Source organism: Lucilia cuprina, chromosome 4 (genome assembly GCF_022045245.1).
Source record: "Lucilia cuprina isolate Lc7/37 chromosome 4, ASM2204524v1, whole genome shotgun sequence".
NCBI lineage: Eukaryota > Metazoa > Arthropoda > Insecta > Diptera > Calliphoridae > Lucilia > Lucilia cuprina.
Window position 1 is genome coordinate 29,356,592 of NC_060952.1, and position 14,070 is coordinate 29,370,661.

The window sequence follows — 14,070 nt, forward strand, 5'->3', positions numbered from 1 at the left end:
TGTGATGCACTTACCTAATATGATGATCCGAGATAGGTATCTTAAAGCTGATGAAACATAAGGCAAAATATTAAGTTTTATAATCACATTAACTTTTTTCAAAATTTGGCATTTTAAAACAAGATCCTGCAGCAAACTATAGAAAACATGCTTTCTTACTCTGATTGGAGATTGGCTAATGATATTTATTATTTTTCATATATTTTTTGACATGTATTAATTTCAAACACACACATCCTAATTTAAAATTTTATTCTGCTTTATTTATTAAAATATTTTTATTCTATTTTATTTTTTTGTATTAAACTAAATGCATTTATATTTCATGTAATGTTCCGTCATTTTCTAACCGACATCTTTTTTTTTTTTTTTGTTTTTGTTTGCCTCATATTAACATTTTATTAAACGACCACTACTAACAAACAACATCATGTATAAAAATTTGCACCAAACTTTTTTTTAAAAATTTCACTTTACTATTGCTGTTAACTGAACATTTTATTTAATAATTATGAAGAATAATCAATACTTTTCGTTTTAACACTAAATTTATTACATTTTAGTAACTTAAATAATTTAAAATAATAATTTTATTTGGAACAAACTAAAAACCGGCGAATTTTTACGAGAACAAAACGAGACTGACTAAAATTCCGATTAGATTATAAAAAGTTACCATATGTTTGATAATGTAAACTGTATTTCATAGAGGGTATTAAGGAGGATAAAACAGTTTTCTCTTTACACATATTGGTAATTGGTCGTATTTTAAAAAGAGAATGAATGAATCAATTTGTAGATATGCTGTGATGGAATTCAACGACTATTTAAATGATAAAAATGAGAATAGTCTTAAAATTTAGTAGAATTATCTTAAACATTTCTGCAATCTATTCATATTTAATAATTTTTCCATTGGAATTAATATTTTTTTATTTTTATAAAATATTGTTGTTCTTTATTGTTCATTTTGAGAGAGAAAAAAAAGTAAATTAATAAAAACACAATCTGTTTAACAGATTAATAAGCAAACTAAATTTTCAAATTTCTTTTTTTACCGCTTAAATCATTAAATTTATAATAACAAATTAAATTTTGTTAGCGAATGCATAAAAATAAAATAAATTACCCTAAATAAAAGGTAATGAAAAGTTTTTTTCTACAATTAAAAACTAAAACTACATTACATGTGTGTTTTGTTTCATATTTAAAGGAAATTATTTTAAATAGTAGTACTTAATATACAATTAAGAAAGAAAAGAGAATTAAAAAAAATGATCTAATAACAAATTATCTACAAAATTAGAAGCAAATTAAGTTTGAAAGCAAAAATATTTTTTTTTTTTTTATAAATTGAACACAAAAACGAGTTGTTGGCACTATGGTGGTGGTTGTTTTTTCAAAATCTAAAAAATACTAAATGTAGTTTACAAATCCTTAGAACAAGCAATTAGCACATTTCTATCTCATTACGAGCTATGTTTGTAGAATAATTGATTATTATGTACGAATATAAATAACATTAGTGGCATTAATGATTGTTTTGTTGTTTAATTTGCAGAAGTAGTATTACAAAAGCGTTTATATATGTATGGGTACATGATCCAATAGTTGAGCACGATCCGAAAATATAGCACTACACATTTCGCACTCAAAATAGCGCTGAGGTTTACGCACAGCAGCCGCCGATGAATTTTGCTGAGCTGCTGCAGAAGCATCGGCTGCTGAAACTACTGCCGAAATGGAAGAGAATGAATTGTTATTATTCGCCGAGGAACTCGTTACCGTATTAAAAGTATCCACCATGGTGTAATCCAAATACGATGTAGTAGTGCTGGGATTTTGAACAGATTTTAGTGATTTAGCTGGTTCAATGCAGGCAGATTTTGTTGAGTGAATTGTATGCAGTGAATTTGAAGTTCTTTTGTTAAGATCAGAAGAGGTTTCATCGCTATTCAGATCATCGGCCAAATAAGCTAAAAATTTACGATTTGTTCTCGATATTCTAGAAGATTTATTCATTTTACGACTTTTGCTATTGTTAACTTCCAGTTCCAGGTCAGCTTGTGCTGCACTGGTACTAACTGAACTAGCACCATTGACAATTTCCCTCAGATCTGGTGAAGTGGGTTCAATTTTAATCAAATGTTGTTCTTCTTCGGATTGTTCGGCTAAAAATTGTGTAGAGGATTCACTGGTAAAACGTTGCCGCGATTTATCCGATGTCTTGGAGGGTGATCTTAGAATTTCATCTAGATCGCTGCGTAGACATGAAGCCTCCAGCAATAAGTGCGCATCATAGAGATCATTGGCGTTTGTATGGCGGGTATTGGACTGGGTTCGTGCAGATGTACTGTGATTTGTATTTGGAGGATTTTTCATTAAATGATGCTGCGACTGTTGTTGGTGGGACTGGTGATGGTGATAGTTGTTATTGTGATTATCTTGTTCCTGTTTTATATGCAAAGGACTAGAGCTGATTTGTTTTGGTGGCTGTAAGGCAGGTGATATAATATCATAATCATCTACTATGGTCGAAGTTTTTGGCAGTAAATCTAAAGTTGTAGTTTGTGTTCTGGTAATAATTGATTTTGTTTTCTTTTTGCCTGATCCTCCAGCATTGTCTGACGTTGTTGTTATAGTAGATTTTTCGGTATGTATCATTTGTGGTCCTTTGGTTTGTTTATTGGTGGCAGTTTTACTTTTGCGACCTCTGCTATTTGTGGCAGTAGGGGAATCTTTGTCTGCTCTTGTTAATTGCACTTGTTGAGTTCTCTGCGCTGTTGAACTGGACTCTTGCTTTATTTTACGCTTTGTTTGACGTGCTTGAGTATCATTTGTATTATTTTCTAGGCTATGAGAAGAGGATTTTGTTGAGGGTCCCACCACCAATGTATCAATGCTAGATAATAAAGTAGTTGTTTCTAAGTTTGACAGCAAGGTTTTGTATGTGTCATCAGTCTGTTTTGTTGACCAGATTTTATCACTACTCGAAGAATTATAACGTTGTTTCTTAATTTCATCATTACCCTCATCTAAACCTACATCTAAATTAAAATCTTCTTGATCTTCTACAATGTGTGATTTGTTGGTCTTATTGTTGCTAGTTGCCTTTGTTTTACTATTATTATTATTGCTTTCGGAGTGTGGGTTAGAGGAGGCATTTTTGCGTTTAGTTGTTTTTCCTTGTAGGGAGATGTTTGCTGATTCCTGATTTATGGTTGTTACTGTTTCAGTGGCAGTATTGCTGTCTGTTGTCATTGCCAGCAGATCGTCTACATTGTCTATATCAAAATCAGATAAATCAATATCACTGCCAGCACCACCGTTATGTTTGACTTCACGTTTAAGTCGTGCCAGTTCATGGGGTTTCAATTTGCGTCGACGTTTATATTTGCGGGGACCAGTCTGTGACAAAAGGGAAACAAAATTTAATTAAAAATCTAAATGTTAAAGTTAAAAAAAAAAACTTACCACGGGTTGCCTTTGCATGGCAGTATTCATATCACTGTGCTGTATTAAATGTTGTATAAGATCACCCGATGAGGATAACTCAGCACCACAAACTGTACAGTAATAAGTGCCTCTTTTGGCATCCAAACCCGAATGATGTGAACGTATATGCTCACGCAAGACAACACGTTGATTGAAAGCACGCGGGCAAACAGAACAAGCATACGGTTTCTCTCCCGTATGAATACGTTCATGTTTACGTAGTGTACCACCATCTGCAAAAGCTTTCCAACAAAAACGACATCCATAAGGTCTTTCGCCGGTGTGAATGCGCACATGTATCTGTTGTGAACTGCGAGAGCCAAAGGTTTTACCACATTCTTGACAGGGAAATAGTTTTCCCGCTGAAGTAGCACTGTGTGAATGACGATGATTGGAGAGAGTACGACCATCAGGAAACTCTTCATGGCAGACATCACATTGTACGGATTTATCACGATGTGAAGCCATGTGACGTTTAAGGCGGGCTTTATTGTGGAAATTTTTGCCACATTTCGAACAAGAGTGACATTTTTCACGTGAATGATCCCAGGCATGTTTCATTAAAGCCTTGCGATCACGGCACTCTTTGCCACATAATATACAAGAGTTTTCAGTGATTTCATTGGGATGCTGTGACTGCAGATGTTTTTTAATGGTGGTTTCCTCGAAAAAGGATTCTCCGCATAAGACACATCTGATTAATAAATAACAATAAATAAAAATGATTTTGAATAAAAAAATATTGAATAAAAACTCACTTAAAGGGTGGATAACGTGCATGTATTTCGGCATGCGCTAATAAATCTAAAGCTTCGGCAAATGTTTCTCCACATGTATTACAACAATGTTGATCTCTACTGCTACTTTCCAAACCATTATTTGTAGACTGACTAACATTTGCGGCATTACCTGTGGGATGACTTTTAGCATGTCGTTTTAATAGATCCTGACGATGGAATGACATGCCACATTCACTACAGTAGAATTCACCATATAATTGTTGTTCGGACTCTGATTCTGTTTGTGTTTCGTCTTCGCCTTCATTGGGATCGTATTCCGAATTACTTTCTTCAAATTGATGGGTTTTCTGATGATCCTGTAAACTATTCTGATCCCAAAATAATTCATTACATTGAGGGCACTCAAAGGGAGAGTCATTGCGATGTGTCTATGTTAGGAAAAATAAAGATATAAAATAAAATTTTGTTCTCTATTTTAACGTTTTAAATATATATTAAAAATTAAGAATCAGCTGTATTTCAAGGTTGTGCTATTAGTCGTAACATTGAAAGGTTGAGCACACAGCCCTCAAACATCTAAAAAGTTTGCAAAAACTCAAACATCATATTCAGTAAATAAAAAAAGCTATTTTATAAAGAATCTTTTACCTTAGTATGCGCTAACATGGCCTTTTCACGGGAAAATGCCAAACCACATTGTTGACAAACAAATGGTTTACTATCGTCTATTACGGGATAGTGTAGAACATTATGTTCTTCTTCATTTTCATGCAGAGCGGGTGTATTATCCTGAGATAGTTTAACAGCTGCCGTATTGGCAGACAACGTATCACATTCTACAATGCTATACGCCGAAGTAATAATCATTTCACTTGATGAACAATTATTGGCTACTTCCACCACGTAGGAAGTATCCTCTTTAGGCTTTAGGCGACTTATACGTCCTCTGGGCGGTGCTGTTGTAGTTTGCTGAATTGTTAGTATATCTTGTGTATTGCAGGAGGAAGTTGTTGTTATAGTATTTTCATTCATCATTATTGGTTGATTAGAAATAGAGGTAATATGTTGCAATTGTTGCTGTTGTTGTTGTTGATGTTTACGACTAGATTTTGTTGGTATTGTTACTGAATCTTCTGGTACACTCCAATCTTGTTCATAATAATGATCATTGGAGTTGCGTTGTGAGGAAGAGGTGGTATCGGTAACAAAATGTATGACTGTTATGAAATGTAAAAAATAAGTAAAAAAAACCGTTTAACAATATTTTTCTCATTTTACTTACAATCACTATCATCCATTTGCGGTTCTGCGGGCTCTTCTGCATGCCCTTTTAGATGATTTATGAGATCTTGTCTTCTTAGAAATCTGGCTCCACATAATTTACACAAATGTGGCCGATCTGTTTGATGCGCCACCATATGATTCATTAGGCTTGCTTTTTTACGAAAACGTCTACTGCAAAAGTCACAGGGATACGGTCTCAGAGCAGTGTATTCATCTTGTACAGTTGGCAGGGGCACTTCAATATCGAGCAGCACTTGGGAACTAGAACCAATTATTTGTTCTGCAGGTATTTCAACTCTGGGATAAGAAAAATTTGCGTATTATTTAAAACGAATTGGAGGTTAACATATAAAAAGTTATAATCGCAGTTTTACTTTCAAACACTTTCACTATACACAAATTTATAATGTACAGTATTGTTCGTGATACATTTTCTATTTAAATTGATTTATTCAAAATTATACAATTGATAATAATGACATTATGTATCTACATTTTAAAAGCAACAAAAAAGTTTATTTCCATTTCGTTGTGAGTTACAAGAATACCTGAATTAAATCCCTAAATAGCTGTTCGAAACTTAAGCAACTTTCTGATGTTCTTATGAAAATCGTTGGTCCTTTTGAGTTCCAAACACCTTTATGGAATAGATTAGTTACTAGTGTAGTTCGTAATGAATCTCAAGAGCATTTTATGCCATTCGTTAGCTGCATTGTTTTTTAAAATTGCGAGTTTCAACCCAGAGCTTCAGAATGCCGAACAGCATCTGTAAGGAACTTAAGTCGAGAAATTTTGATGGACAATCAAAGAGTTTAGTCTCATTACATGATAACTATTCTTAGATCAACTTTGCCAAAGGCTTTGGTTCATTACCATACTGAATATCGCAATAAAGTAGGTTGTTCTTGTAATTCACAGCTAAATGGAATTAAACTGTTGTTACTGTTATTATAATGTAGACACATATTATTATTATCAATTATAGAATTTTGAATAAATCAATTAAAATAGAAAATATAATGCCAAAAAAAAAGTTGCTAAAGTTTCAGACAATACTGTACATTAGAGTGCTCCAAGCTTGTATGAAGGAAAAACAATTTTGTCCTACTGGCCGCCCCCCCCACTAGAATTGTTTTATGGGTTATAAAAATAAGTCGTGCAAAAAATTAGGTCATTAGGATTACGTTAACTGGTGCCGCAACGGCTCTGAAGTTTGAAGATGCATTTACAAAGGGAAAATATGTAATTTTTTCAGTTTTCACAAAAGTTTTGTCATTATACAATTTGTTTTGCATTTTATTGTAATGTACACAGAATTAGCGTTACAAAAAGATAAAAAAACACAAAAATTGGTTGAAAAGTGTAAAAGTTATTAAAAATTCCCCAGGCTATTATCGTGTCTCAGAGCACTTGAATTCGAAATGTGATAAAAAAATAAACATATTTTTGAAAATATTCTAATAAAACAATTGTATTACTTAAAATACGTCTGTAGTTACTTGAATATGAGTTTTTGCCCTTATAGAATAACGTAAACCTGTTCTCAGCTATGGTCGAAAAATTTTGATATTTTTAACGGTCGTTTCAAAATTCAAATTTTAGTTTTTTTGATACTTTGTTAAACAAATTTCAATATTTTTGGGAGAACTCATAAGGATTTATGGACAACAGATTAGGGAATAAAACAGTAAAAAAATAGGTCAATACCTCTTATAGTTTGCCTGTACCTGCAATTTGAATTCAGCGGATTTCGACAAAAACCCATTTTTATGTAATATTTTGCAAAATTAGTCTTTTTATTATATTGTTGTGTATTTTAAATGGAACCTTTTGTAAATTTATTAGTCCACATATTTCTAAATAAAAATCATGAGATTCATGCAATTTGGACGCCATTAACTCATAAACTTTAAAGGTCAAAGGACAAATTTTGTAATATTAGCAATTTTTGATGGTAGATTATCAGAAAACTGATGCCGTTGCGGCATCAGTTTTTTTGGAGCACTCTACTGTACATACATACTTATTCTCAAAACTTACCTTTCTTCTCCCTGATGCTGCACCCAATCATCAGTGATGACCTCTTCTGTTACCATTTGTGGTGTATTCTCGCTAAAATGTTCCACAGTATAAACTCCACCACCAGCATCTTCGTGTTGCTGTATTAAGGCAGCCTGTTCCATAATGCTATCGCAGTCAATTTGTTCGCCATCGCTGGCAGTCACAACCACTGTTCCGTTGGCATCAGTCGTAGCATTTGTTATAATTTCCGTCATCATTTGACCATCACGTGCCATAAATATAAGATTTTCAGCCGCAATTTGGGCAATAGTTGCTGAATCCGCTTCATCTTCGGTGTGCATAAAGTCCGCTGAAGAATTGGTGGCACTGGCCATTAGATCCTCTTCACGCGGTGGCTGAGGATCGATTAGTAACTGACCAGCAGTTTTCATATCTCCTGTATGGGAGGAAGAGTGATTACTAGAGTGGTGCTGTATCCACTGTATGCCACCATAGCCATCATTATCCATAATTAATTAAAGCACAATTGATTTTCGTATTGAGAAAGCACTAAAAAAGGGGAATTTTGATTTTTATATTGAAACTGAAGTTGAATTTTTTAAAATATTAAATTTATTGCCCCCCTACAAACACTATAAACGTAAAAACACGTTGTTGCAGCTAAATTGTAAAATTTGTTTGTTTTTTTATGTTTTCTAAGCAACAACAACAGCAAAGCAAATTAGAAAAATCAACAAATGGGTGGTAAAGGAAAATTCAACAACAATAGCAACAAACACATGTTTTCTATAAATTTTAATATGGCAACATTTATACACAAATTTCCAATAACATTAACAAACACAGTATAGTTATCTCTTTCACACTTTACATTCCACATTCTAAATAAGCACTGCCTTAACGACTTCGTGTTCCACTAACGAAAGCGGCCACAGAGAAAAATTCTTATATGAAACAAATTAGCCGAAGTTGATTTGCTCCTCTTCTTCATCATCATCCATATACATATATATGTTGGTGTTAAACTAATAATTCCAAGTTTATGAAAATTGCAATATATTTTTTGTTCCAATTTCCATTTTATTGCCATTTAAGGTTATGGCCAAATGAGGTTATGCCTTTTATTTATTTACATTTTTGTTTTCAGCACAAACACCGCTTTTCAACATCTGACATAAATAATTAAAGAAATTTTCACCAATGTATAAATACGGGTCAGGCGTAGCAATTTATCTTGATTACATCACATGTGCTCGCTAGGCGACCACTAAGAAAAGCACGTTTTTATTTTACTTTTTTTTCGAAATAAATTTTTGGGTATTTGTATTTCATTTAATATATAACCTCCCTTTTCTAAAACATTTTGAGGTTATTTTTATGGAAAATTTTTCACCGTATATTTTTATTTGTTTTTTCGCAAAACTTACAATTTTATAACATTTCACTGCACGACACGGCAAAATTTTTAAGAATTTTTTTTCTAAAAGTAGCAAACTGCGTACGATTTCTACGACAACTGACACGACAGCCATTGTATTTTGTTTTGTGCACAATCAAACAAACGAATAAAAAAAAAAACAAGAGTGGACTAATCGAATTGGAAGGTGGAAAATAAATAAAAGATAAGGCGGTTTCCCGGCTAAAATCAAGGCAAATGAGGAAGAAAATCGATTTTTGTTACGCGAATTTATTTGTTTATAGTTTTAAAAGGAATATTAATAGTTTTTAAAACAATTTTAGGTTATTGTTAATATTAGATAAACTAAAAACAATAGTAACTAAAACACGGCATTATCAATTCTGTCCCACAAACGTTGCCATATTAGTTTTATGGGTTAATGTCTGCGATGAAAAGATTATTAATGATGCCAGTCATGACAATTTAATGCAATAATGTGTTACCAGATGATGATAGCGAAAAAAATTCCATAAATTGTTATATTTTCAATAATCTCAGGATTTTTTATGTTTTTGTAAATCGAAATATTTGTTATAAATTAAGAATTTTTGTTTAGTTTTAATTTACCATTAATAACCTTAAACGATTAACATGAATTAAAGCATACAGATTGATCTTAACTAGGAGAACATTAGGCTAAAAATTAATTCTGATCGGATGCCAATCCACTTTTTTAAGTTTATCATCATTAATAAATTTACATATAAAAATTATCCTTAAATAACACTGTATTTGATGTTTATTGCTCAAATGAAAATTGTAAATAAGTCTCATGTCCTTAATTTAAAGTGAAAATAACGAACATATATAGACTATAGACTAATCCTAGTATAGACTGGCCACAGATAAGACTTTAGTTTTGATTATATACTAAAATTATAATCTATAGACTAGATCATTGTTTAGACTACAGAATACAGTATAGTTTTGACTATAGTCTTACTTAGAGACCTAACTATATTAGTCTTTTCTATAAACCTGAATAAACGAAAAGTTGACTTTTTCATTTTATGAAAAGTCGACTTTTCGACCTTTTGCATTTTATGAAAAGTCGACATTTCGACTTTTTGCATTTTATGAAAAGTCGATTTTTCGACTTTTTTCATTTAATTAAAAGTCGATTTTTCGACTTTTAATATTTTATAAATAGTCGACTTTTCGACTTTTTTTCGACTATTTTCGACTTTTGACTTTTTTCGACTTTCCGACTTTTTTCGACTATTTTCGACTTTTTCCGACCAGAGTTAAAAATTTATAAAGTTGCCAGAAGCGTAAATTTATAATGTTGTCATTTAACATTATATTATTATTATTATTTATTATTATTAATAATAAAAAAATTTTATTAATATTTTTTCTATTTGTTGCAATTTTTTGAGTTTTTTTCGACTTTTTTCGACTATTTTCGACTTTTTCCGACTATATTCGACTTTTTCCGAATTTTTCGACTTTTTTCGACCTTTTCCGACTTTACCCGACTTTTCGACTTTTTTCGACTCTTTCCGACTTTTCGACTTTTATTTACAAAGTCGACTTTTCGACTTTTTTCATAGACGATAGTCGAGTTATCGACTTTTTTGGAACAAAATAGTCGACCTTTCGACGTTTTTCGACAAAAAGTCGATTGTTCGATTATTCGAAAGTCGATTTATAGAACCCTAATTCTAGATTATTGAGTGTACCATAATACAATTAATAAGATAGTCTCGTCCCTACAACAATACAAATATTTTATGTCTTAACTATTAATATAAATATATAATTAATAAATTTTACGTGGAATACCTGACTCTTGGGAATTTCGACTTTCATATAGAATTGTAACAGCTGATAATCAGATTCACATCTTATTACCTTATTAGTTGTATCATGGATTGTACATAGTCTATACTTCTGTATTCTTGTCTTTAGTTTACACTGTTGACTAGACAACTATATTTAATTGTTGTATCTATAATAGGGACTATGGACTAGAGTATAGTCATAACTACAGTTTATGTTATAGTCTGACCTATTAACTAAACTATAGTCTTGACAGTATGCCAGACTAGTAGTAATCTTGAAATGACTAAAGACATTGCTATATTTCATTACTTTGGAGAATGATCCAAATCGCAATCGAAAAAAAAACTATTAAAACTCTCATTCAAAAATTAACATTTTGTAAGAACAATTAATTAACTTCACACCTTGCATCTGCTTAGCATTTTTACAATAAATACAAAAATTTACTACTAAGAACAATTGAGAAATTAAAAAAAAATAACAGAAAAATACCCATGACCTGAACAGTTGAGGACGCCGCTGCTGGTTGCTACGTATATATTTATTGCATTAACATGCCACCCACTAAAGGAATTTCTCAGCCTCCCCATCAACACTAAGAAAAACAACAATAAAGCAAAATAAACAAAAAATTGCTCTTGTTTTGCTTTTAATTTAATGCAGTGCAAGTAACTATATGTGTAAAAGTAATAAAAAGAATGAGAGAAATTTTCTTAACATACAATTTTTAATTACTGCATAACAGGAAGGGGGAGGGAGGAAGTTAGGACAGCAAGAGCATTAATAAAATATAAAAAAAAATTAAAACTAACGGAATGTAAGAAAGAGAGTAGTAATTGTGGTATGTATACGAGTAGTCTACATAAATATGCCACAACAAAAACGAAATCATATGTTTTGTTGGTTTTCAATTTGAATTTGTTAAGAATTCAAATTATTGCTACTGATACTACTGATGTGTACACAATTGCACGAGTACTACATACTACATATTTAGAGTGTGAGTAAATATTTTTGTTTATTTTTTGTTGTTGCTATTATTGTTTGTAATAAATTTGCTCGCAATTTTTTATGTTGTCGGTCGATTGATCAGTCGTTTGGCTCGGCCGCTCAATCGTCTCTATTTGAACGGTACAATGCGAGAAGAGTCGACTGCTGTGAATCGAATGTTTGAGTAGTGTGCGTTTTTTTTTATTCAAATTCAAATTGGGGAGGTTTTGTGGTGTAGTAGTATGCGCGAATTGTATTTTCATTTAAAATTTCGTTGTGTGTACGTGAAAACAGTTGATCAATACAGCGCGTTACGACGGACGCGGGTATCCACAAGCTATTTTGCGTGTTGTATGAATACTTTTTCTCTATATAGACCGAAACTATTTCATTAAAGCGTGCTTTGGTTATTTTATTTTTTTTGTTTTGATTTCATTTCAAACAGAAAAAAAGGCGAAAAAATAAGAAATACTCTTACGTATGAGTTTATGAAAGTATCGGTATTTGTTTTTGCAAAGTTCTATAAGTGAATAATGGAAAAAATTCGTAAAATAAGAAGAAATGTTAAAAGTATGTGTTAAGGAAAATTCTAACTATCGATTTGTGCATACTAAAGAGTGCTAGTGAGTGTCAGTCAGCTTGTCTAAAAGTGAAAAACTAAAAGCCATAAAACAAACATTTTTCTGTTCTAAAAAAAGTCTTTTAAAATTGTAGGTATGTATTTATGGATCATTTAAAAAAAATAAATTTTTAAAATCATTTCATTAATTATCTTAATTCAAAACTTAAAATTTTTAAAAAACTACTTTAAAATCTAAAAAATATTACAAAAAATTTAAAAATTTTATTCTAAAATAATTAATATTTTTTAAACAAATTTAAATCTATAAATTTTATTTATTGGGTTTAAAAGCTATTTTGAAATAATTTATTTAAATTAAAAAAAAAAAAAACATCACAAGTTATTGGAATATTTCAAAATCAGCTTGAAAATATCTAAATTGTTTCCAAAAGACCAATTAATATTTTATATATAATTTTATAGACATTCAAGTAAATTTTTAAATCAGTCCCTCCAAAAAGGAAAATTTCCTTTTTTTGCAAATATTTTATCAAGATATTTGCAAAATTATTATTTTAAATAAAAGTTTGTTAATTTTAACAAACATTTTTTGGTATATATTTTTATATAGAATACCATTTTAAACATTTTCTAATAAAATTGTGTAATTTTTTGAATTTATAATTTAAAATTAATTTATATTAAGCGGTTACACAGTTTTTTTTAAATCAAACTTTACATAAAAAGTAAACAAATATTATTGTAGAATTTTAGCAGAAAACAATTCTGACAGTCTTGACATTAAAAGTCAGCTGTCGATCAATTTCAATTTCATGCAGAACTTTAAGAGAAAATAACAACAAAATTATTGTGATGATGGAGTAAATTATGAACAAAATAGTATACTTAAGTTTATTACTGAAAAGGGAAAGAAACTTTACAAAAATACTCTGAACAAAATAAAATGTTTTTGTTTAATTGAGAAAATAAAAAAAAAGATTTGAAAATGATGTAAATAGTTTTTATTTTCAAGGTAAAACGTTAGAGTTTTTAATATTTTATTTCTTATACGCGTCGCCCTCTGTTGGATATCTAGATTTTAGATTTAAGGCTAAAGATTCCAGAAAGAAATCTGTTATTTTAAATTTTACATTCACTTCCCTTAACAGGGCATACTTCTCCCAACATTATAAATTAAAATAAACACCCACAACTGCATAACAACATGTTTCCCCCTTTTGGAATCTCATACATAAAAATGGAATGTGATTTCTTTTTTTATTATAATTATTTCTTTTTTTTTAACAGCAACTGCTGTTTGGTGCTCTTTTTGCTTTAACTAAAAATTAATATATAAGAATATATATGTATTTCTTTTTATGTTAAATGGGAATATAAGTTTTTTTTAATGTTTTTATTTGCAAATCATGTTCTGTTTGCATTTTGTAGATGTTGCACATGTTTCAAATGCCGCGCATTAATATCTTCGTATTAAAAATGTCCAACAAAGCTAAAGAATTATTTACTCCTCTAGGCGTAATAATATTTGTATGTTTGTTGATTACAAGTTTAAAGAAATAACAATAATAATTATAATAAACTATTCTAAACGTTGGTGTTGGGCAGTTGTTTCAAGGAGTGAAATGTACTTAAAAGAGTATGATTTCAAAACCCATCTATCTATCTATGTATCTATCTATCTATCTATCTATCTATCTATCTATCTATCTATC

The 14,070-nt window shown here is 30.7% G+C and overlaps 2 protein-coding genes across 4 annotated transcripts in view; one reads left to right on the forward strand and one right to left on the reverse strand.

Annotated features, from left to right (window-relative positions):
* Positions 1-930: 930 nt before the first annotated feature.
* The window catches only part of LOC111676508 (PR domain zinc finger protein 15), a 46,344-nt gene continuing 33,204 nt past the window's right edge, over positions 931-14,070 (reverse strand). The window contains exons 1-7 of one of the 2 annotated variants that reach the window (XM_023437469.2): positions 8,969-9,111; positions 7,560-8,090; positions 5,518-5,816; positions 4,884-5,452; positions 4,254-4,663; positions 3,475-4,189; positions 931-3,408 (exon numbers count right to left, since the gene is read on the reverse strand). In XM_023437469.2, the coding sequence (XP_023293237.2) occupies positions 1,582-3,408; positions 3,475-4,189; positions 4,254-4,663; positions 4,884-5,452; positions 5,518-5,816; positions 7,560-8,050 (4,311 nt within the window). In that variant the 5' untranslated portion in view covers positions 8,051-8,090; positions 8,969-9,111 and the 3' untranslated portion in view covers positions 931-1,581. Of the gene's footprint in view, positions 3,409-3,474; positions 4,190-4,253; positions 4,664-4,883; positions 5,453-5,517; positions 5,817-7,559; positions 8,091-8,968; positions 9,112-14,070 lie in introns of those variants that run through there. The other variant, XM_046950353.1, reaches the window with a different exon arrangement.
* The window catches only part of LOC111676505 (phosphoinositide 3-kinase adapter protein 1), a 91,067-nt gene continuing 89,020 nt past the window's right edge, over positions 12,024-14,070 (forward strand). For both annotated transcript variants that reach the window (XM_046950355.1, XM_046950356.1), the window contains exon 1: positions 12,024-12,489. The gene's annotated coding sequence lies outside the window, so the exon portion shown is untranslated. The remainder of the gene's footprint in view (positions 12,490-14,070) is intronic.